Source organism: Peromyscus eremicus, chromosome 4, assembly GCF_949786415.1.
Source record: "Peromyscus eremicus chromosome 4, PerEre_H2_v1, whole genome shotgun sequence".
Classification (NCBI taxonomy): Eukaryota; Metazoa; Chordata; class Mammalia; order Rodentia; family Cricetidae; genus Peromyscus; species Peromyscus eremicus.
The window spans coordinates 141,627,578-141,652,027 of record NC_081419.1 but is presented as its reverse complement, the minus strand read 5'-3'; the positions used below and the strand labels follow the sequence as shown (position 1 = coordinate 141,652,027).

Below are 24,450 nucleotides of genomic sequence, written 5' to 3'. Positions count from 1 at the left end.
ATACTGACATTTGATAGTTTAAACAAAGTATCATTCATGTAAAAATCATGTTATAGCATGTAAAATTTAATTAGAAAATTCATGGTTCACAACAGCACAGCATCATGTTGACATAGTTGACTGAGGACAGAACAGAATTCACAGTGAGGCTCGACGTTCAGGACAACAGAACTGCACGCTGAGCTGCCAACGCTTACACTCTTGTTGTAAGGTGCACTAAGAACAAGCCAACGGGACTGGACCCCATAACCAAGGCTCTCTGGCCTCACAGAATGTCTGCGAATCACTGACTGCACCAGTAAGACCTTGGTGCAAACACTACTGTCCTTTAAATTAAAATAAGCGCCAGCAGCCTTAATCTCCATTTTCAGACGGAAGATAAATCTGTGTTTTACAGTTAAAATTTGTACAAAAGTCAAGCCCTGAAGTATTTTCCCCAAGAGAAAACTTCTAATGTTAAAACTCTGTTTAAAAAAAAAAAAAGAGAGAGAGAGAGAGAGAGAGAAGAGAGAGAAGAGAGAGGTAGTATGTGGAAGTAGTCTGACTTACAATCTTGAGCCTGTGTGCCACTTAGCTTGTGAATACAACTGAGCCTTCCATACCTAACGGTACCTTCCCGAGAGCCACACTGCGAAAACTCCCTCACGGTGTCAAAGCTGGAACACTGTCAGCAAGTGATGCTGTGGGAGAGGAAGAACGCGGTGAATTGAACACAAAGTCACTCGGCTAGGCGTCTGCAAATAACATGGTCAGTAGCCACTGAGTCCAGCTCCCTTCACGGGATCAAGGCTTCCTCTGTCGGTTCGTACTATAGAGAAAAAAGGTCCTTCAACTCGGAGTCATTGGAGTCTTTGCTGCTGTAATAGTACACAACTGGGGTGTGCACACTTGCCCCACCACAAGGTTAAGAAATAAATAACTGTCTGCTCAGGGACTCGGGACAGTCTGAGTCCACACGTGGATCGCGGTACCTGTGCATGCGATGCAAGGCCATCGGGTGAGGGAGGACAACCACTGGTCTCCTCCTCCTGAACACAGAAGAGAATAAATAACTCACAGAATTAACACCCCTTTGGGGGGTGAACTTGACACAGGCTCCCCGAAGTGCAGACAGCGCCCTAGAATCCCCAGGAAGAAAAACTCCATTTTTTGTATTTTATGTGCACATTTGTCCTGTGTGTTAGTCTCTTAACCTGGGATCCTTTTTATTCAACATGATCCACACTGTCTGGTATACTGGAAGAGTGTGGAGCACACTAACTGTAACACACACACACATACACACACAAACACAGGAACAATTTCCAATGGACTAGGGGTGAGGAGTAGGACCGAGGCGCGTGCGCACGCGCACACACACACACACACACACACACACACACACACGCGCGCGCACACACACACACACATAGGAACAGTTTCCAATGGACTAGGGGTGAGGAGGTTGAGGAGGTTAACAGTGAAGGGCAGTCAGTAGGACTGAGGCACCCTGTAACTGTGAAGCTACAGGATGGAGACAACAGGGGGTGCTCCAGGACTGGGTAGTGGGAAGCACCCCTAAACATGGCCCGCTAGTTAAAGTCTTAGAAAATAGGAAAACAGAACAAAACTGCACATGAAAAAATAATTTGTCACGATTAACTGAGGAACTTTTAAAAGTCAGAATCCATCCATGTTGGGAATCCAAGAAGTGAGGTTCAGCGGACCAAGGAAGGAGACACCGGACTTCACAGAGGACAAACATCGCCTCTGCAGAGCAGGCGGAGGGAGACAGGGAGGAGAGCATCCAATGTGGCCGAGAGCAGCACCTCCCCTGCAGCAAAGGCCTCACACATGCACACTGCAGTCTGTCGGCAGTCACCCCCATCCAGCCACACTTTAGGCTTGCCCGTGGGACATCAAGGCCCGGAGGTCCCGTGTCAGTCTTACGCCACTTTTATAGCACTTGGCAAACACACGTGGCAGTTCACAACGTTATGATCGTTCCGTCTTCCTCTAGGAGTCTCTGGTCTGGAGCACGGGGTTCAAACTCTGTGTCCAGGCTGCTGGGCACAGGCACCGGGTCCTGTGGAGGGGAGAACCCATTCTGCCCCGACTCAAAGCTGAGTTCTATCTGCGTCAGGGACTCGAGGCTCTGGGCATCGGGGGCAGCCTTCGGGATCTGCTGCGGCTCACCACTGTCTTCAATGATGATGTCATCCTCATCGCTGTCCTGGTCCTCTGGCTCAAAGCTGGCTTCCACGTGCTGCGGGTAGCCCAGGAGGCTGTTGTCGGTGGACTGGCTGGAGCTGCCGGAAGTCCGACTGTTCCTGACCACGTTGTTCCTCTGGTTAGCTGGCCGCACAGTGATGATGAGGTTGCGGCTGTTGGCGATCATCATGTCAGTCACTTGGTCCAGGCTCTTCCCTGACACCTCTATACCATTTACTTCTAACACTTCGTCATTGACAGCTAGCAATCCTGTGCTCTGGGCCAGACCCCCGGGGACAAGCCTCGATATGAAGATCCCGGGGACTTTCTCTAAGCCGTGTGGTGTCACCCGGACGCTGGAGCCGTCACGGATGTAGAAGCCCAGGGGCTTCTCCGTGCCATACTTGTACAGACGGACCCTTCGGTGGGTCTCCGGGAGGATGTCCACATCTATGATGGATGACACCGGGCGGAAGTCCTGGGGCATGCTGATGACGATGTGGGGCTTCTTCCTATGGTTGTCAGGACGCAGTACGTTGCTCAGCACGTTCTTCTTCCTGATTAGGGTGTCTGTACCAAAGGCACTGTAGTCAGCTTCCTCTGCTCGGAGAAAACAAACACAAGACAGTTACAGAACCGCTGGAACACGTCTGACCACAGTGGACCTGGCAAAGGGTGACACCAGCCAACGTACATGCTACATCGAGATCAGAGGTTGAGTGTTAGCTTAGCCAGACCACAAGGACTGCAAGGGTGACTGCCATGCCATAGAGAAAACGCTAGAGGGCCCTCTCAGACACATCTCCAAGGTCACTCCCTACCTACTGAACACGAACTGGCCAGTGAAATTCTGACACAGCCAGGCCTGGCCTACACATCTGTCATCCCAGGGCTCAGGAGCCTACTACGGCAGGAGATAGAGGCTCTATCTCAAGTTCATGGCCAGCCTGACCTACATCACAACAAGCTTGAGGCCAGCCTGGGTTACAGCGTGAAACCCTGTCTCAAACTCTAAAAACCAAAACAACAACAAAATAAACTGTGGTTGATCTTCCAGGCTCACGTTTCCTTTTCTCAGGGAGAGAGTCTCACTGCTAGGCTGGCCTCAGCCGCCCAGGCCTGAGACACTTGACTACGGATGGTAGTATGTCACCACTCCTGGCTACAACTTCACCCCACAACTTGCCCATGGACGGGGTTTGCCTTGTACTCAAGGCAATCCTCCTGCCTCAGCCTCCTAAGAGCTGGGATTACAGGATGCGCCACAATGTTCAGCTTTGTGGGTTTTTTTTTTTTGGTTTTAGAGACAGGATTTCTCTCTGTGTAGCTCTGGCTGTCCTGGAATCTACTTTGTAAACTCACAGAGATCCTCCTGCCTCTGCTTCCTGAGTGCTGGGATTAAAGGCATATGCCATCACTGTCTGGCTTCATTTTTTTTTAAATTTTTTATGTACATTGGGGTTTTGCCTATATGTCTATCTGTGTGAAGATGCCAGATCCCCTGGAACTGGAGTTACAGACAGTTGTGCACTGCCATGAGGGTGCTGGGAACTGAATCCAGGTCTTTTGGAAGAGGGGCCACTGCTCTTAACCTCTGAGCCATCACGCCATCCCCTACAAACTCATTTTTAAAAATCAGCTTGGCCGCGCAGGATGGCTCAGTGGTAAGTTAAGTGCTGCCAAGCCTGTGACCTGAGTTGGTTCCCAGGACTCACATGGCAGAAGAAAGAATCAACTCTTGAGCTGTCCTCCGACCTCCACAAGCACAGTGTCGGCACACATGTACACTGGGCACAGTGGCTCACCCTTGCAATGGGCAGCCAGCTACATAGAGAATTCAACACCAGCCTAGACTGGCTTGGTCCTCACTGTGTGCGACAAACTGGAGCAATCCTCCTGCCTCTGCTTCTGCTGTGCTGGGATCATAGAGTTGTCCCCACATGTCCGCTTAAAACAGCCCCTTTAAATTACGTCTTCTTGGGGTTGGGGATTTAGCTCAGTGGTAGAGAGAGCGCTTGTCTAGCAAGCACAAGGCCCTGGGTTCGGTCCTCAGCTCCAGAAAAATAAATAAATAAATAAATTAATTAATTAAATAAATTATGTTTTCTTTCATTTAATTAAAACACCTCCACTTTGCACATTTATTATATCCAAAACAAGGACGGGGGAAGGTACTCATTCCAAGGAAATCAGGAGAGCGAGATGGCTAGGGTGTGGCAAGCAGGAAGGGCAACCTGCCTTGAACTGGTGAGGCCCTGGGTTCAATTTCAGCACGGGAGGCTAGAAGGATGGGAGGGAAGGACCTGACCCACGCATCAACACCAACAGCTTAATTAAGTGAAGCAAGAATGTAGCAAATACTTGGACTGGTCACCTCTCAGCAAATAAAACTCCCCTCTGCCCCATGGGCTCCGATTCTCTCACTTCCTACTCGGCAGAGTGTGACGTCAGTGCTGTGACAGACTGGGGTGGGGGTAGTAAGGACTCGGGCAAACTTGGAGCTCCTGTTCCATTTAAATCCCACTGGTCTCTCTGTTCCCGACATTCCCCACCCCCACGCCCCACGATGGAAAGAGGCTTTCAGGTAAAGCTTCATTTTTGGCTGGTGAGATGGCTCAGTGGTGAGGGTGCCTGCTGACAGACAATCCGATGACCTGAGTGTGAGCCCCACCCCCATAAAGTAGAGAGCGCCAAGTCCTGCAAGCTGTCCCCTGACCTCACTTGTGCACTGTGGCACACACACACACACACACACACACACACACTACATATAAAGAAGAAGAAGAAATGCTGATACCTACTAAGTAACAACAAAAACATGTTTACTCCTGCACCTGCAGCTGAATTAATTCCTCAAGCCAGCCGAGTCTGTCACATGCTAGAGACACCGCTGTCACAAGGTGAAGGCGGAAAACTCAGAGGAGACATCAGGATGAAGGGCAATACGGGGAAGGAAGTGAGCCAGCAGCAGGAGAGCTCAAGGCCACGTCAGGGCTGGGCTTGGTGTGCAGGCCTAGACTCCCAAGGCTGGAGAGGCTCAGAGGGAACACTGAGCCCAGGCTGGGCTGCACCAGGGACCTTATCTCAAAGAACAAAGCAAAAACCTAAACCAACCAACCGAGCAAAAGCCAAAATCAAAACTAACTGGGAACACGGTCAATCAAGAAAATATACTTCAGTAACAGGAGTACAGGGCTCGGGACACGGGCAGACTCAGGAGCCCAAGGCCATCTGTCCTCAGCTACCCAGTGAGACCACTCCGGGCTGTATTGCACTTGCTCAGAAAACCCAAACTTCTCATGAGCTCCTTCATTTCCCAAACATAACTAGTTGGAAATTCTCATTCCCTGGAGGCTAGAGACAGCCTGGGCCCTGCAGAACTCCAGCCAGCTGCCTCCTCACAGGACCTGCCCCTCAGCCAGGGACACCCCATCATTACCTTCAGTTCTCAGCCCAGGGGATTAGGAGTACAAAATAATCTTGAGACAGGGAGAACCCAGGTTTCATAGCTGGACCAGTAACTTCCAGGTTCCCACCATGAGGGTCAGGTATGGACGCCTCGGGGAGGGGGGAGTGTCTGGCTCCTCTTCTCAGGCCGTGTGAACAGGACCAGGGACGCCATGCCTTGGCACCCCCCACCCATACCCTCTCACCAGGAGTCTGTGCTGTGTCTTTAGGCAAGAAATTTGCTTTATAGTTTGGTTTGAGAAATAGATCCATTGAAGCAGGAGGTTTTGGCAAAATCTCGCTAAAAGCCGTTAGGATTAGTCTTACACTGAACTGTTTATTTCAGAACAACAACCAATAGCAGAAGCCTGCGTAACATGTCCAGGGAAATTCCAGACCACAAAACTGAGAAGGCCACCAAGCTGCCTACATGCCTGCTCATGGGAAACCCTACCAAGAAAACCCAAATCTGCATAATTTGGCACGGCCTAAGACTCCCTCTGAATGCTCGCTCTAAATTCTCAGAAGCACTGGGCCCACACAAAGGCACCTCTGTTCTCCCCCCCAGCTAATCAGTTTCCAGCCACTGGGAAAGAAACAGGCTGGCAGCAGGCCAGGGCGCAGGGTGTGAGTGTAAAGTGTAAAGGTGACCGTCCAGGAGGGCCCAGCTGGAGGCTGAGGTCACTCCCAGAGGCCATGGGAGTCCCACAGACCCGCAGCAGACCTGGCCCGGGCCATACAGGAACACCCCATGGAGAACTCTGTCCCTCAGCCAACAATCTCTGCTAACTGCCCTTGACAAAGACCCACCCAGAAGCTTCTGGGCCGCCAAATGGGATATCTTCTTCACACACAGGCTCCCAGCTTTACTAACATCGAGCCCTGCAGGGCCTCTCTCTGAGCTGAGACCTCTTTAAACATTAGTTCTGGGAGCTGGTTCCCTCATCTGAGCTCGCCGAGGGCCCAGACTCATGCACTCAGAGTGAGGGTGAGCCAGGGCCCACTGTGATGATGGCAGCAGAAGAAATGTCACAGTGAACAGAAAGCAAGCTTGGCAAACAAAAGCCTCAGCATGGCTCCAAGCATTCCCGGAGAGGAGACCCCAGCAAACACAGTCCTCAGGAGGCTCAAGAGCATGTCCCACTGGAAGTTCAGAGGAAGACAGGGCAGCTGGGCCTGGTGGCATGGCCTGTGATGTCAGCTCCTCGGAGGCTGAGACAGGAGGACGGGCCCCAGGCTGGAGACCTTATGGAGAGACCTATCTCAGAATAAAACAGAAAGGGCTGGACACTGGGGAGTGGGACAAGAGGCTCAGGAGCTCCAGGCCAACCTGTTACACTGCAAGGTCAAGGCTAGCCCTGTCTCAAGGACATCAACAAAACGTCAGGGTAGGTTGAGGTTGGCACAGAGCTCATACTGTAATGGCAGGACACTGACCCAGAAGGCCTGAGGCCTGGGTTCAGTCCCTAGGACAAGAAAAGAAAAAAGGGTGCCAGTTGTGGGGATACTCAACACTCAGAGTGGAGGCACAGAGAATGGGGGGATGATGATGACACATGGGGATGGGGGACAGGACGGCCATGAGGACCACTGCTGTGAGTTAAGACCAGCCTGGGCTACACAGCAAGACCTTGTCTGGTTTCGCAGGGCACATACGTAAAGGAGTAAGTAGATATATTGCAAGAAAACAGGTTTGTGAGCCACAGGTTCACAAACCATGCATGGCTCCGTGCTCTGCAGTGCAGCCACAGGTTCACAAACCACGCATGGCTCCGTGCTCTGCAGTGCAGCCACAGGTTCACAAACCACGCATGGCTCCGTGCTCTGCAGTGCAGCCACAGGTTCACAAACCACGCATGGCTCCGTGCTCTGCAGTGCAGCCACAGGTTCACAAACCACGCATGGCTCCGTGCTCTGCAGTGCAGCCACAGGTTCACAAACCATGCATGGCTCCGTGCTCTGCAGTGCAGCCAGTGAAGAAGCAGACAGGCACCCGCTCTCACAGTGCTGCCATCCTACAGGGAGATGGCACAAAGAATGCTCAACAGTCAGCATCAGGAGTGTGAAGGGGACCCGGTGGGGCTGGCAGATCGAGGCGGGACTTCTTTGTGGAAATGAGGTGTCTCTTGAGATGGAAAAAGCAGTAACAGGTGACTGGGTAGGAGGGGAAGAAGGGTCTAAATGCAGAGAGGGGGTGTGTATGTTTGAGAGGGGGTGGTGAAGAAATCTAAAACACCGGGAAGGAACGGGGACAGACTGGAGGTGCAGACAGGGCTCCTGGGAAGGGCTGTGGTCTAAGGACTTCAGCCTTGGGCTGTGAACCCAGAGATGGTAATCTCGTCTGTTTTTTTCACAAAGTTCCCTGTGGCAGGGATAGGAGAGCATGTGGAAAATAATCAGAGCCCGCGATGGGCTTAGTGACCGAGAACAGGTTTGCTCAGAGGTGGGATCAGGCCTCTGTCAGGAGCAACTGAGATCATCGTGAGAACCACGGCTCTAGTTTCAGTAGTAAAAACTTTCTGTGGGAGTATCTATTTTTGTTTTTATTTTGAGACGGGGTCTTAGTGCTATGGAGCCTGGGCTGGCCCTGAACTGACTTCCTACCAGGATTACAGGCCTGGGCCACTACTCTGGCCTCTTGTGAAAAGTAACTACTATGTATCCCTTGGACTGTATTAAAATTAAACCCTGGTTCATTAAAATGTAACCTTAAAACACAGCTACAAAGTCATGTCCAGTTCCAGGTCAAGGTCCAGAGTTGATTTTCTGCCAGCTACAGGTGTGTGAGTCATGTCCTCAAGGAGACCTAGCAGAGCAGGAGGCTCGGTTGCACCCCTCACAAACGAGGACGTCAGCACACGCCTCGCACACAGAACATCAGCCCACGAGAAGGCAGGGTACAGAAACGATTAGACTGGGGGAGGGCCTGTGATCTAACATGTCTTGGGATCCCAGACTAAGCAGGTCTGTCTGGAAGGCTCTAGAAACACATCACCTGGACTCTGTTCCAACATTACAGGAATGACCTGGTGGGTTTATGTTGTTGAGACAGGCTCACTATGTATCCCTGGATGTCCTAAAACTCAGCCTGTAGACCAGCCTGTCCTGGAACTCAGAGATCTGCCTGCCTCTGCCTCCTGGGTGCTGGAATTACAGGTGTGTGTGCCACCATAACTAACACATTCATTGATTGTGACTGTGTACATGTGCACGTGTGTGTGTCAGGGCATGCTATATGGAGGTCAAAGGACAATTTGTGGAAGTTAGCTCTCTTCTTCCACCATGTGGGTTCCAGAAATCACACTCTGGTTGTCAGGCTTGGTAGCAAGCACCTTGACCCAGCGAGCCATGTTGCTGGCCGTAGGGAAATACTGGTGGTGGTTGGTGGTAGAGTTCCCACGCCGCTGGCCCTGACCTGGGTAGTTTTTAAAGGCAACCCAGCATCTCTAACCTGTCTAGTGCAGTCATGTGATAACCAGCGAAGGAAAGGGCTCTCCAGGCTGTCTCACGCTCGCCCAGACACAGCAGGAGAAACTCCGGCCCCCAGGAGGGAGCTGAGAGCCTTCTTTGTGAAAATAACTTGTCAGATATCAGGGTTTTGTTTTGTTTTGGCTTCCATGAAAACAATCCAAGAAACAAGAGTATGGGATTTTTCTCCTAACAGAAAATGACCACAAAACAGAACTTTCCAAAGTGTGTGACATGACTGTCTAGGCACCAGCTGTGAGTATACACACTCAAGCATAAGCTTTCACCCCAAAGAAATTTTATTCAGTAGCTTATCAGATTCTAAACTTTAAATCATTGAGGGGATGAGGGCACAGCTCAGGGTAGGCACTTGCCTAGCAGCACACAGGAGGCCTCAGGTTTGAAACCCAGGACCACCACAAAACAGGAAGGAGAGAGAAATAACAGCTGAGAAAACAGACTGAGGCCTCACTTAAACCCCAGCACACAGGAGGCAGAGGCAGACAGGTCTCTGAGTTCAAGATCAGCCTGGTCTATGTAGCAAGTTAGCAAGTTCTAGGCCAGCTAGCCTTGGAAGAAAAAGAAAACAACAAAGCAGAAAACAGACTGCAGTGGTTCTAACAGGGAGACACAACCAGCCTTAACCCAGGCTCCACTGGCTCTGCGAAGGGCCACTTCCTGCTTGGGCTGGTCTGTTTTGTTTAAAAATCATTCAATCCAAACCAGAATCACATCTCTGCCTTGGATGCTGGGACCTGGTGATCAACAGCACATGAGACCAGGTAGTCTAGGCCTAAGCAAGATATGCCCGGATCTGCAAAGCAAACTGGTCAGAGAGGTCCCAAGAGACCCTCCGGCAAAGCCAGAGCAGAAAGCAGGGAGCTCCCAGTTCACAGGACAGACGGAGGCACTGAGGCAGGCTGGGTGTGAACTCGTAGGGTGCTCATGCAGGAAGGTCAGGCTGCACTTGTTCACCCAGGACATATTGTATTCAAGATATGTATGCATATGCTACATTTGCACACACTTTAAGAATTATGTGTGTGTGAGTGTGTGCCATGGAGCTTATGTGCAGGAGGTGCTCGCCTTCTTCCAACATGTTGGGCACTGGGGATCAGACTGAGGTCATTGGTCTTAATGGTAAGCACCCTTCCCACTGAGCCATCTCACTGGCTCTCACTATGCACTTGAGGCTGACCTGGAAGTATGTAGCCCAGGGTACCCATCAACTAAGTCTCAATCCTCCTGCCTCTACCTCCTGAGTGTTGTGATTACAAAGGTCATCCACCATGTGTGACTTAAATTTATACATATATACACAAAATCAAACAAATATATATAATACATATATTTATATTACACTTATTTATTTGCTTTGTGGGTGTGCACACATGCCACAGCACACATGAGGAGGGAAGAGAGCAAACTCCAGAACTGAGTTCTCTCCTACCGGGTGTATCCTGGGGACAGAAAAACTCTGGCTGTCGGTGTTGGGGCAAGAGCCCTTATCCAGAGCCAGAGCCATCTTACTGGTCCAAAGTCTTATCTTTAAAATCTAACAATCTGCCAGGAGTGGTGGTGCAAGCCCTTAATCTCAGCACCTGGGAGGTGGAAGCAAGTGAATCTCTGTGAGTTCAAGGCCAGCCTGATCTACAGAGTGAGGTCCAGGACAGTGCCAAGGCTACACAGAGAAACCCTGTCTCAAAAAACCAAACCAAACCAAACCAAACCAAACCAAACCAAAACCAAACCAAACAGCAACAACAAAACAATATAATTATTTAAAATTCTGTATTTAGTTTTGTGTGTACCTGTGTGTGGGGGTAAGGTGGATAATGGTGCAGAAATGGAGGTCAAAGGACTTTTGTTCTCTCTTTCTACCCTGTGGTTCCTAGGGATTGTCATGCTTGGTGGCAATCACCTTTCCCCACTGAGGCATCTTGTTGGTCCCCTATATTAAATTCAAAGGGCTATTAATTTTACTGGACATTCTACTTTTATCACATAGAAAACCTTTATCTACATATAAAACTTCCAAACCTTGACATCTACAAAGTTGGCTGTGGTGGTACACACCTGTAACTCAGTACTCGGAAGACTGGGGCAGGACCAAGCCACAACTGAGGACATCTTGGGCTACAGCGTGGAATATACAATGAGTCTCAAAACAAAAAGCAAATGAAAACAAAGACAAAACCCAGTGGACAGATGTAAAATAATGAAATAATTCCAGTAACCACACCGGCAGCCAGGCTGAGACCCTAGCTACATGCTGTAGGGGATGCAGCTTAAAAAGCAATGCCAGTCAACACTGTGGGTCACAGGTAATCCCTGACCTTGGAAAGCTGGGGCAGGAGAACTGATGTAAACTTAAGGCCAGCCTGGGCTACAGAGTAAGAAAGACCCTGTCTCAAAGACAGGGAACAAGGGGAGGGAGGGGACACGATTCACCTGGTAAGGATGTTTGCTGCCAAGCCTGTCTCTCTCTGTGTCTCTGTCTCTTTGTGTTAAGTCCCAGAACTACATGGTATAAGGAAATAATTTCCTTGTTGCCTTTGACCTTCACAAGCATGCTGTGGCATGCATGTCCCTCTCCTGTCACACATCAAATGAATGTAAAACATGTACATACTTACACATATATAACTGCTAATAAGAGAAGGTTATTATCTGCTTAAAATGATGAGTCCCGCCAGGTGGTGGTGGCGCTTGCCTTTAATCCCAGCACTTGGGAGGCAGAGCCAGGCAGATCTCTGTGAGTTCGAGGCCAGCCTGGTCTCCAAAGTGAGTTCCAGGAAAGGCACAAAGCTACACAGAGAAACCCTGTCTCGAAAAACCAAAAAAAAAAAAAAAAAAAAAAAAAGATGAGTCCCATCAAACGCCCTGCCCTGCTCTGCCTGCCCGCACGCCCCACGCCACCGTCTCCTAGGTCTGGCTTCAAGGTCCACCCTGCTCTCCAGTCCGGCTGCTCTTACAGCTTTTAGTTGCTTTGTCTTTTTCAATCAGGGTCTTGTTATGGAGTCCAGGTTAGCCTCAAACTCACAGTACTCTGCCTTCCTTGGGCTGTTGTGCTGAAATTACAGGCATGAGCCACCAAATACAACTGTCACGTTTCTGGGATACAGATCCCTAGATTCCCATCCTCACCCGCCTCCTGTCATTTCTAATCTGCATAGTGTGGCCAATTCTGAAGCCTGTTGAGATAATTTGTTAAGCCTAGAGGAACTGAACTCATTATTTTCCCTGCAGTCCCACCTGTCTGCTGGGTGTCGGGCTCAACACCACAGCTGTGTTCTGCAGTACCCTCACTGTCGGCCACTCCCCATCTCACCTCTCTGCCACCTGCTCCTGCTCCTGATCTCTACACACCGATCCTTGCAAGCAGACACCGGGGTCTCGTGCAGTCAGTCTCTGCCCACACAAGCCTACTGTGGAGCCTGCCATCTACCTATGGGCACAAGGGAGCATTAACACCAACTCTCTCAGGACAGACTGCAGCCCCTCAGCAGATGGGACCGACAGACTTCAGCTTCTCCAAACTCAGAGAAGCAAAGTAGCAAGGCCGTGGCCATGTCAGAGCCCTGGGAACGATCCGATGCTCACCATCCTCCCTTTCAAGATCCTTTCTGGGTTGGCCTGAAACTGCAAGGTCTTTATCCCACACCACTCACAGCTCGTAAGTGGGCTTTTCAAATCTTTCATTTACCAAAGAGGAAGGAGCTAGTGGCCAATAGGATAGGACTGTCCATCCTTCCCGTCTGCGGTCTCTCTGTGTCTCTGCTTCCTTGCCTCACACACGGGGCAGGGTCAGTCTAAAAAAGTTGTAAGATACCGGGCGGTGGTGGCGCACGCCTTTAATCCCAGCACTCGGGAGGCAGAGCCAGGAGGATCTCTGAGTTCGAGGCCAGCTTGTCTTACAGAGGGAGATCCAGGACAGGCACCAAAACTACACAGAGAAACCCTGTCTCGAAAAAACCAAAATAAATAAATAAATAAATAAATAAATAAATAAATAAATAAACAAACAAGCAAATGAAATATTCTAAAATGGAAGGTTTTGCTGGGTGCTGCCCTTCCCTCAATTTGTCTGTGTAGGGATGCTACAGGCAGTAGAGTCACACCGTAAAGAATGAGGACCAGAGAGAGAGTGAGCAACCTGCTTCGGCTGTCTATGAGACCGTGAATGAAGCTCTTGGAGGTAGGTGAGCCTCTGCTACCAAATTCACTCTTCCCCATCAATCCAACAATGGAATGAAGACTTACTAAATGCCCAATTTGACCTGTTATTGTTTCCCCCGAGACAGGGTTTCTCTGTGTAGCCTTAGATGTCCTAGAAGAACCCAGATATCCTCTGACTCTGCCTCCCAAGTGCTGGGATTAAAGGCGTGCACCATCACCACCGAACAGCTCCTAATTTGACTTAAAAAAGCAAAACAAAACAAAACAAAACTAAGAGGGGGCTGGAGAGATGGGATCAGTGGTTAAGAGCAGTGGCTTGCTCTTTCAGAAGTCAAGAGTTCAATTCCCAGCACCCACACAGTGGCTCACATCTGCCTGTATAACTCCAGTTCCAAGGGATCTGACACCTCTGGCTTCTGAGAACACCTGTACACATGTGTGCAGAACTGTGCATGCACACAACACATGCACACAATTTAAAAACAAACATAATTTTAAAAACTCTAAGAGGAAGGGCAGTGGCAATACAGTCCAGCAGGTCAAAACACCACCTGCTGCCAAGTCTGTGGAAAAAGTGACTTCTGTAAGCTGTCCTCTGACCTCCACAGGAGTGTCTCTCTCTCTCTCTGGAGTTAATGGTTAAAAACACAGATTTTCTTCTGTACACTCAGAGAAGGCTTGGACACTAATGAAGCCCGCGATATCACCATGCTTTAGCTCCTTGCAAGATGCAGATCCGCTAGGTCAGAGGCAAAGCTGCTCACCCTTGAGGGAACGTGTGCACCCCACACAAAGGCACTCACCCTTCTTCTGTATGAAAACCCTGAGCAGCGGGTTGGCGGTGGAAACGGCTCTGTGGTAGTTATCGTCATTGTTTATGGGCAGCAGGTCCCCGTGGACGTCAGCGTAGCCCACCAGCACGTCAACATTGGGGATCTTGTGAACATGTTGCAGCAGTCCATAGAACTCCTCAAACTTTCCGGGTTTGGATCTTTCCAGTGAAAACCGACGAAACTCAGCTCCGAACTACAAATATAACCAACATATTAGAAAACAGGACATCAGCCGGGCATGATGGCACATTCTGTTAGTCCCACTTGGGAGGCAGAGGCAGGAGGATCTCTGATTTTTGAGGCCAGAGAAAACCCTGCTCTGAACCTCACTGCTAGGAGCAGAGAACAGAAAGACACAGGAATGTGGCTGCTGCTCCTCCAGGGTGCCCCTGCCAGCAGCTGCTGATTCCCAGGTCTCCCAGGACAATTCAGCTCCAACTGTGTGCCTGGAGCCCAGACCAGGGCACCAGAGACATTCACAGATCTAACTTCCCACCATTACATAGCACCCTTCATAAAAAGGGTTATCTTTTCACAGGATTATCTTTTCACAGAGTCAAATCTAAGTGTAGCAAAAGGACTTTGAGCTTCTTGGCATGAAATAAATGATGTCATCATGTAAGAAATATGTCTAAAGACAGAAAAGAAGCATCTTCCTCAAGTTAGTGTAAAAAAAAAAAAAAAAGCTTATTAACAAACACATCACCTTTAAATCCTGTTCCATCTGGCTAAGGAGCACATCTGTGCGTCTGTCCCTGTACTGGGCTCAGTGCTGGGCTGCAGGGACCAGGAGGCTGGCCTGCTTCAAAAGCTCAGCAATTAGTGGGTGAGGAGACTGATCGCCTCAGGGAGGCTAGAGATCACAGGACAGGCAGGAAGCACCCTCTGTCATTCCCCCATTTACTTTCCAGGTCCCCTAAGGCCACACATTAAAGTGTCTCCTAAATCCCTGTGCTCTTAAATGGGGAGCCTAAGAAAGGTTCTTCCACCTTCTTCAAAAAGTGCCCATCACATAATTTTAACCCTCTCTTTAGGAGTCACTGGGTATACAGCATATTAAATGCTTAGTTAAATGCCAGGGGCGGAGCTGGAGAGACGGCTCAGCAGTTGAGAGCACTGGCTGCTCTTGCAGAGGATTGGGGTTCAGTTCCTAGCACCCTCAGAGTGGCTCACAACCACCTCTAACTCCAGTTCCAGGGGATCTGATGCCTTCTGACCCCCAAGGGCACCAGACACACAAGTGGTGCATATACATACATGTAAGCAAAACACTGATAAACAATAAATGGGCAGGGGGAGAAAAGGAGGGAGGAACTTTGGCTCCTGGTGTGTGTGTTAATCCTACTGCTAACTTTTTTTAATTTGAGACTGGAGGCGTAGCTCAGTGGTAAGGTATGTACTTAGCATGTACAAGGCTCTCCATCAAGAACCACACACACACACACACACACAAATGTGTAAAGTAAACGTTCACCAAACATGTTTGACTGGCAGATTTGTTTTCTGTCTAAATTCCTAGGATATCCAGGAAACATGAATGTTCCACAGGAACAGCAGGTGCCAGGCAGAGAAAGGCCCTCATCCCAACAGGCATCCATGACCAACACTGATCCAGCACCCCCCGCCATCCAGTCTTTTCTCCACTTATGGCTGACCTTCCTCTTACAAACATTATTCACTACCCACCCGTGGTTTGACATGAAAACAAAATTCACTGCCACTTCTTACTCCTAACAAATTCAAACTTTCCAAAACACATTCCTGAGATAGAAACCCTAACATTTGTCAAGAAAACTCAGGTGACTCATACCTAAAGCTCTCAGAAAGTTAGTCACACCTACACATTTCAGAGTAAATACAACCCAGGAACACCCTTCCTATCAGTCAGTCTTATGATGTTATCAAAGGCAGTTTCTCCTCAGTATTCTGGAGGCTGGTCTCCCAGCACTGCCTCAGTCCACAGTGCAGGCTGACTCAGCCCAGGCTATCACCTCCCCTGGAGTCTGAATGGGAATACACCTAATGATTTAACCCTTTAGGTTTCCCCAAAGCTTCTGCTTGTAAGTTCTTCGCTCAGCATCTTCTTCTCTGGCTTCAATACTTATTTAAAAACAGCACGTGCCCACACCAGCCAATGTTGGCAAAGCAGGAGGTGTGGACGTAGGTTACCTCTTGCAGCAAAGTAGGATTATAAAAACTTTTTAGGACATGAAGAAAAATTAGAGATCAAATTAACCCAATCAACAATTATTCACCATGCAATTTGGGGGGGTGGGGGCTGGACCAGTTTGCCTGGAATCCAGATGTACATGGACTTGTTTCTCAGCATCTGTTGGCATATTCTAGAACTTGGTTCTTCGGAGGGAAGGGGAATGAATAAAGTTCAAGGCTTTAGCTGGCCTTGAACTTGCAGTGAGAGCTGAGATGAAGTACTTTGAGAAATACTGTTAATATTCCATTTGCCTGTGAACAGCAATTGGGAAGTTGTATATCTCACGACTGTCCCAAGGCTGTTTGGGGCAGGTGTCCTGGCTGTGATGGAGATGCAAGCAGGCCCCAGTATGCCAGTCAAGCTCCAGGGCAAAAGCTACAGCCCCCGCCCTCAGGACCAAGGTTACCTAAGGACATCACTGTGTTTACAGAGAACTTTCCCAGTTCTGGAGAAACAATCAGGAAGATAAATCAGTTACCAAAGAAATTACTCGCTTGCTGGTATCACACTTCTAACCAGACCTATATTTACACTATCCATTATTTTTTATTATCTGTACCGTGTCTCCCTTTCCAGAGTAAAGGTGATAAAGTTGACACTAGTGTTTCTTTCTTTCTTCTTTTCTTTTATTTTCTTTTCTGTTCTTTTTTCAAGACAGACAGGGTTTCTCTGTGCAGCCCTGGCTGTCCTGGAACTAGCTCTGAAGACCAGGCTCCTCTCAAACTCAGAGATCTGCCTGCCTCTGCCTGGGATTAAAGGCACGCGCCACAACTGCCAGGCTGACACTGTTGTTTCTGTGGAGAAGCCTTCTACTGCATACTATCCAGTTTTGGTTACGATCTCTTAATTGTGATATAAAACTGACATTGGACCAGCAAAATGGCTCAGCAGATAAAGGTGCTTGCCACTATGTCTGACAACCTGAATTCAACACCCAAGACACACATGGTGGTGAGAACCACTCCCGAAGTTGACCTCTGACCTCTACACTCATACTATGGTACTGGTGAATCCCCATTGACTCATGCATACCAAATAAGTGATCAAACTGTAATAATTGAATGAATTCTTACCATTCGCATAGCATAAAATGTAATTATTTTTACAAACCTGAGCTACGCTAAAACTAGTGGCACATGCCTTTACGCCCAGCAGAGGTAGGCAGACCTCTGTGAGTTCAAGGCCAGTCTGAGTTCCAGAACAACCAGAGCTATGTAGAGAGACCCTGTCTCAAAAAGCACAACAATGGCAACAAAGAAAGAGCATGAATTGCTTCTGCAGAGGACCCAGATTAGTTCCCATGTATTTCTGGTGGCTCACAAGCTCATATCAGCTCCAGGGGAACCAACACCCCCTTCTGGACTCCACAGGCACCTGCATTCACATGTACACACACATGATCTTTTTTTTCTTCCCTTTTTTAAAGGTAAAAATACAGAAGTAAATCCCAGAATTTATGAGGCAGAGGGAGTTGGATCTCTGAGTTTGAGGCCAGCCTGGTCTGCAGAGTGAGTTCCAGGGCAGCCAGGGCTATACAGAGAAACTCTGTTTTTAAAAACCAAGAAACGACAAACGTAAGGTCCACAGACCTTTGCTTTCGTTTATTGACAGGTGGGACAGTGGGACTGCATTTCACCAAGTATCTGTTCTGACTGCCTTGCTGCCCATTAGGAGAGGGCGCTCCCTAGAAGTGCAGGACGGCAGCTGAAATACACACCACATATTTTGGACAGAACTATGTAAAATATTAAAAAATCAGTAGACAGAAAAGAAAAACAAGAAGCCTGAAATCCCAGTCCCCCGGAACTCAGTTTCCTACCCCCAGAGATCCGCTCCTGCCTGATTTATCGGCACACCTAGAGTCTCCACTTGTTTTTTCCTATGATAAAAAATTCAAGACTCGCTACCAAGATGGGACCATAAAACTGAGTGTTAGCATTATGCGACATCACAAGTGGTTTTCTTTTCCGACCTCAAGTCCCACAAGCCAAACTACCAAAAAAAAAAAAAAAAAAAAAAAAAAAAAAAGCCAGGAGAAAGTTCATGTGCTGGGCCTGCATAGACAGCCTCAACACGGTTAGAGAAAGATGTACATTTCTGGAGTTACTGTCACCCTTCCATTCAGACAAGTCACCTCAGTTTGCTATTATGCCATGGAGAGCCCAGCCTAGGAGAGTATGATCCTTAAACTACCATACAGTTTTATTCTTTTTGCAGACCAGGCGGGTCTCCAACTCAGAGATCCACCTGCCTCTGCCTCCCAAGTGCTGGGACTAAAGGCATGCACCACCACGTCCAGCTCGGTTTTATTCTAAAAAACAAAATCCTAAAAAAAAAATATGTGTACATGTGTTCTTTGTGTATGTGCCATACATAGGTGCCCTGAGAAGCTAGACTATCAGATCTCCTGGACCTAGTGGTTAAAAGCATGGGCTGCTCTTCCAGAGGCTCTGGGTTTGGTTCCCAGCACTCAAAAAGTGGCTCACAGTTAAAACTCCAGATCCAGGAGATCTGACTCCTGGCTTCCTTGAGCACCAGGCATGCAGGTGGTACAGACATACATGCAGGCACTTATAAACATAAAATAGAAAAAATTTTAAAATGTACAGTTCTGGGCTGGAGAGATGGCTGCTCTTCCAAAGGACCTGGGTTTGAGTCCCAACACCCACATGGCAGCTCACAGCTGTCTGTAACTCAAGTTCCAGTGGATACAACTCCTTCACACAGACATACACACAGGCCAAGTACCAACACACGTAAAAATAAAATAATTACTTAAAAAAAATTTACAGGTGCTTTTCGCTTGACAGGGCGAGAGCTGAAGCCGGGTCTCCTGCAGGAGCAATGCACACTCTCACACTCTGCTATCTTTCTAGCACCAACAGCCCTGTTATTATTCAACAGATCTGTGTTTGAATCTGGTGCCTATTCTGGTATATAAGTCCCTCCCTCCCCTTTATTAAGACTGGATCTCACTGTACTGGCCAGGCTGGCCTGGAACTCTTCCAACTTCACTAGTGTGGCTACATTGGGAGTTCCAGATTAGTCTAAATTAAAGGAGATTTAAGAGAGAGAGAGAGAGAGAGAGAGAGAGAGAGAGAGAGAGAGAGAGAGAGAGAGATTAAAAGCAAATGTCGATCTGTGATTATTAGTTAACAGAACATCGCTCTCAAGCCCAGACACCACCACACCTCACCCAAAGGCTCACAGCAGCCTTCCTTCACTCAAACCACTCCTGGAGCCGACAGTCCCCCAGGGGTCCCTTAACCACCACCCCATGGGTGTGCACTACATCGCTCTTGCGTCTCACCTCAATTCTATCCTAAATTCTCAGGGTCAGCACCCTCTGACCACTGTTCTACAAGTTGTTCGGTAAAAAGCCATCCGGCGAGACTTGGTCCTAGAGCAGAGGGAGGGGGAAGTCACACCCTTTAGAAGCTGGTCACCATGTCATCTCGGAATTCTCAAAGAATCGGGCTGTATGATCCCAGCTCCTTCTGGCCTTTCAAAGTCAGGAGAAGCTTGCCTACATGTTCCGGTGGCTGCAGATCACCTTCAAATTCCATCTGAAAAGCCCCCTTGGGAAGAACGCATTCCCTAGCTAATCCCCAAGGCTCAGCTCACCGGGCCTTGAGACTGAGGAATTCCTCGGACACTGAAGTCACTATCAGCAGACTGGCAGACCCGCCAAGGGGGAAAGCACTCGCCATGAAGGGTCGGAACGAAAAGAGCGGCAGCGTCTCAAACTGTCAAGCGCTGCTCCAGAGAAAGGCCATAGTTAAATAGATTAAATGCATACCAAAGTTAGGGCTGGAAAAAGAGGCTCGCCTCCATTCGATGTGGCCCTGAACCCCAAGAAGGGGTGACATGAGGAGACAACAAGGTGCTCCGAGAGCCTGAGACTCACGCCCGGGGTGAAGGGCTTCCCCAAAGCTATCGCATCACCTAGCATTCGAGCGGTCCCCATCCCACCCTTAAAGCGAGGCGGGAATACGAAAGATGGAAAACAGAGGCTGTGATGCGGAACAGACGCCAGCGCTCCCCGCCGCCGCTCTCCACCAAGTTTCTCTCCTACGTGCTCCGTCCAGCAGATCGCCCTCGGCCCGCGTCCGTCCACCGAGGCAGCCCGGGTCCACCATCCCGCCGCCCCGCGTCCCCGCCGCCCCGCCCGGCCGCGCACCTTGCTCTTCACCTCCATGGTGCCCAGGCAGCCGCTGCTCACCCCGTGCCGGTGGCCGCGGTTCATGCTGAGCACCCGGCCGGCGGCCGCCTCGTCGGGGGCCGGCCCTCGGGAGCGCGGGCAGCGGGGCCGCGGACGCGCGGGCTCGGGGCTCGGAGCGCCGCACGGCGCCTCGTCACCGCACCTGCCGAGGTCCGCGCTGCGCTGGGCCGAGTGCTCCGCGGCGGCCCGAGGGTGGGACTGGCAGTGCGGCAGGCGGGGACACGGGTCCCTCCCAGGGAGGCTCGGGGGCGGCGGCGGCGGCGGCGGCCGCGGTGAGGAGAGGGCGGAGCACAGTCCCACAGCCGCCGCAGCCTGGCTTTCTCGGCTGCCTCCCCCGCGGGCACGCGCGCGGCCCGGCGCTCGTGCACGCGAGCACGGCTGCAGCCGCGGCACGTGCGCGCGCTCACCTGCAGCCTCCGAGCAGCCTCGGCCGCTCGCGCTCCGCCCACACCCAATAGGAAGCGCGCACCTGCGCCCGCGGCGCCAGCCAATCGGCACGCGGCCTGCGCGGCTCGCGCGGCGCGTGGGCGGGCCCCGTGCCCCGAGAGCCCCGCCCACACGCTCGCGATTGGTCCTGCGTTGCGAGGGAGGGGCGGGATCACCTGAAACTGTGGGGCCTCTCTGGATTGAGCAGGGGAGCACGAGGACGCATGCGCCGGCTGTGGAGTTTCCGCCCCGAGAAGGCAATCGGGGAAGGCAGGCCGGAAGCGCGAGCGCACCTGGACAGCGGCTCCGGAGGGTGTGGGTTGTTTTTTTGCGCATGCGCGGGAGCGTTCCTGACTGCTGTTTGGGGTAGGAAGCTCCGGTGCGCCCTAGTCACGGCGGAGCCCTGGGATGGGGTGTGCGCGCGGGTCCCTTGCCGCGATGATCTGAAGGGCTGCTCCGGCGCCCTGTTCGGCCTGAGCCGCCGTGCTGCGGCGTTTAGGCACCCACTGCAAGTCTTGGTCGCAAATTCAAGTTTTCCCGCCTCTGCGGCGGTCACTAGGGGAGGGTCGGAGCTCTCGGCCTGGGAAACAGAGAATGTTACGATTTGTAACAGTAGCAAAATCACGGTTATGAAGTAGCAACGGAATAATTTGATGGTCGGGGTCAGCACAGCCTGAGGAACTGTATTGAAGGGTCTCAGCATTAGGAAGGTTGAGAACCACTGATCAGATCTTTTGTGTCCCGAGGGTGCTGAGCACCGGGAGAGCTGAGGCCTGCGATGATCCCCACAGGCCCTGGCTCCCTGCCGGCCTCACCATCCGCCCTCGGGACTGACGTCTTCTCTCCATGGATCCATTTCTTGGCCCTTTACTGTTTGTACCAACGCCAGCCCCTGGGTTGTGTTCTGTTCCCCCAGTGACCAAGCTGTGTCCGGGGTAACACAACACCAAGTCCTACTCTCTGAACGCCCCGCACTGGGGCTCCCGCCTCTTCCCTGTTTTGTTTACCTGTTGGCCCTGCTGAAGCTAGGAGCAAAGTGAAGGTCAAGAGACCCTCTGTACCCACCTCCCAGAGAGGGCTCCGTCCTGGGAGCCAGGACAGGCTGAAGGTTAAAAAGTTCATCAGAGGGCTTTCCTTCTGTCCGTCCGTCCCCTCCCCTTTTACCGCAGAGCCTGACACCTGCGTCTGCCCTTTTCCTCTGTGATGGGGCCCAGTTTTCTTATTTTCCTTTGTGCATGTGAGTTTTGAGCAACTCTGTACAATAAAAGCTTTCCAAAGGCGAGGATACCCTTGCTTTGCTAAATTGAAGTCCCAGAGCCAGTCTCCTGGTGTGTTCTTAGGTATGTCTTTGGAGACAGAGGCCCAAGTGTGTGGCTTCTCCAGGCTACACTCTCTGCACCTTCAAAGATGAGAAGCCTCTTTCCCTTGAACAAATCAGCTCACCAGAGGTTGGTAGATGACTCTAAGGTTTCCCTGGCCATTTGGGGGTGGAAGCTCTGAATGGAGAGAGACTATCCCAAGCTGAATCACAAGGCTACGATCCCCACCAGTCCCTGTGTGATTGGAGCCCTGGTGGAAATGAAATCCATGGTTGTGAGGGGAACCACAAGCCTGGGATCCTGCTAACTGCATCAGCTTGGCAGTTGGAGCTCTGTGGGTCCCAAGACCCCTTTAACTAAACATGAGGAACCTCAAAGTCTGTGTGTGTCTATACGTATTTATTGTATTGGAATTAAAAACGAAACTGGTTTAAAACAATACACAATATGCATTTCAAGCAGTCAAAGATGATGTCATAATTTGTCATGTCCCTTCTGGAAGACTTCATCATTTGCTCCTGAGATGAGGAAGGTGAGAACTGACACCTTAGAATCTTGAGAACAGTCCGACGTTGGGAAACCCCCTAGCAAGGTTCCCAGGTGCCCGTGGATCTGTGGGGTGTGCTAGGAAACATGTCCACCTTTGGGGACCTCCAATCTCAGCTTTCTTCTGCCTCTGCCCTGAGCAGGGCCACGCCTTGAGAACTGTGTGGCCCGGCTCCGTGTGAATGATGACTGGGGTGGCTGCTATTACTGTTATCGGGATTGCTTTATCAGTGGCTCTGAGGAGGAAGCTCACGGGTGCCAACGCACCTGCGTGGGCCCCGCATTCCTGGAGCTGCCGTCACATCCGTCCTCCCATCCCCCCGGGTGTGGCATCCCTCTCTACCTGGACTTTCTTTTCTAGAAGGGAGGGCCAGGCCAGAGCTTCCTGGATCGCTCAGGCAGATCTGCTGTGAGCCAGGGCTGTGGAAGGAAGGAATGTAGAAAATAGTTTGGGTTTGATAAAGGTATTGTGGGGGAGGGGAACCTTGTCAGTTTTGCTTGAGAAGCCTGAAGACCAGAGAAACGGTGTGGATTAGGTCTTAACTCCTGCCTCTCCGGGTTACAGACTGATCCTAACCTCATTTCTCTTCTCTCCCTGCCCCCAAATCCTCAAGCCAGAGCTGATCCAGACTGACATGGGGCATGAGAAGCTGCGAGAATTAGTGCTCAGTGGGTTGAGAGATAAGTAAAGTGACTGACCCAGCTCCATAAATTACAGGCTCCTCAGATCATGAGTCTGGAGTGGGTCACCAGAGCTCCACACCCACACAACGCCATCCCAACCCTGAGACAGCTCAGGCGAGGGTTAGAGTTTCACTTTATCCTCTCCCAACATGGTCCTTCTTTTACGTTATAAACAGCCTGGCTTGGTGGCTCAGGCAGGTGGATTGCCTGAATCCAAGGCCAATGTGGTCTACAGATCGAGACTCTGTCTTTAAAAATAAGGGCTGGACCTGGTGAAGTGGTACATGCCTTTACTCCCAGCATCTAGGAGGCCGAGGCAGGTGAGTGTCTTGAGTTCAAGGCAAGGCCAGCATGTTCTACGTAACAAGTTCCAAGCCAGCCAGCAAGATGGCTGATGTGGTACCACAAAGTCTTGACAGCCGGAGTTCCATCCTGGAACCCACAGAAACAAACTCCCACAAGTTGTCCTCTGACCTCCACACAAATGCTGTGGCATGTGTACACCCCCACACTACACACCCACAAGATAAATGTAAATACACACACACACACACACACACACACACACACACACACAAAACCAAAAAACAGTCTAGCACGGTTTGTTTGGAAGCACAGGGAACTGTGTTCCATCCCCAGAACCAGAACTCATGTGGGAAAAAGTATATATATATATATATATATATATATATATATATATATATATATATATATATATATATATATATCTCAGGTTGTGGTGGTACATGCTCGCAATCCCAGCACTAGGGAGGCACAGGCAGGAGGATCCTTGCACCTTGCTCACTGCCCAGCCAGCCTAGCCCATTTGGCAAGTTCCAGATAAAAAAAAAAAGTGGCCAGCACTTGAGGTATGACTCCTGAAGCTGTCTGTGGCCTGTGCAGGCACATGCACCCTTGTTCACG

At 50.3% G+C, this 24,450-nt stretch overlaps 1 protein-coding gene across 1 annotated transcript; it reads right to left on the bottom strand.

Annotated features, from left to right (window-relative positions):
- Positions 1–1,627: 1,627 nt before the first annotated feature.
- On the bottom strand, positions 1,628–20,614 carry Pard6b (par-6 family cell polarity regulator beta). Its single transcript, XM_059259778.1, has 3 exons — positions 20,510–20,614; positions 14,088–14,310; positions 1,628–2,790 (listed from the first exon to the last, which is right to left on the bottom strand). Exons 1-3 carry the CDS (start codon positions 20,573–20,575, stop codon positions 1,967–1,969), a joined length of 1,113 nt encoding a protein of 370 aa, XP_059115761.1. The 5' UTR covers positions 20,576–20,614; the 3' UTR covers positions 1,628–1,966.
- Between the last annotated feature and the right edge of the window lie 3,836 nt (positions 20,615–24,450).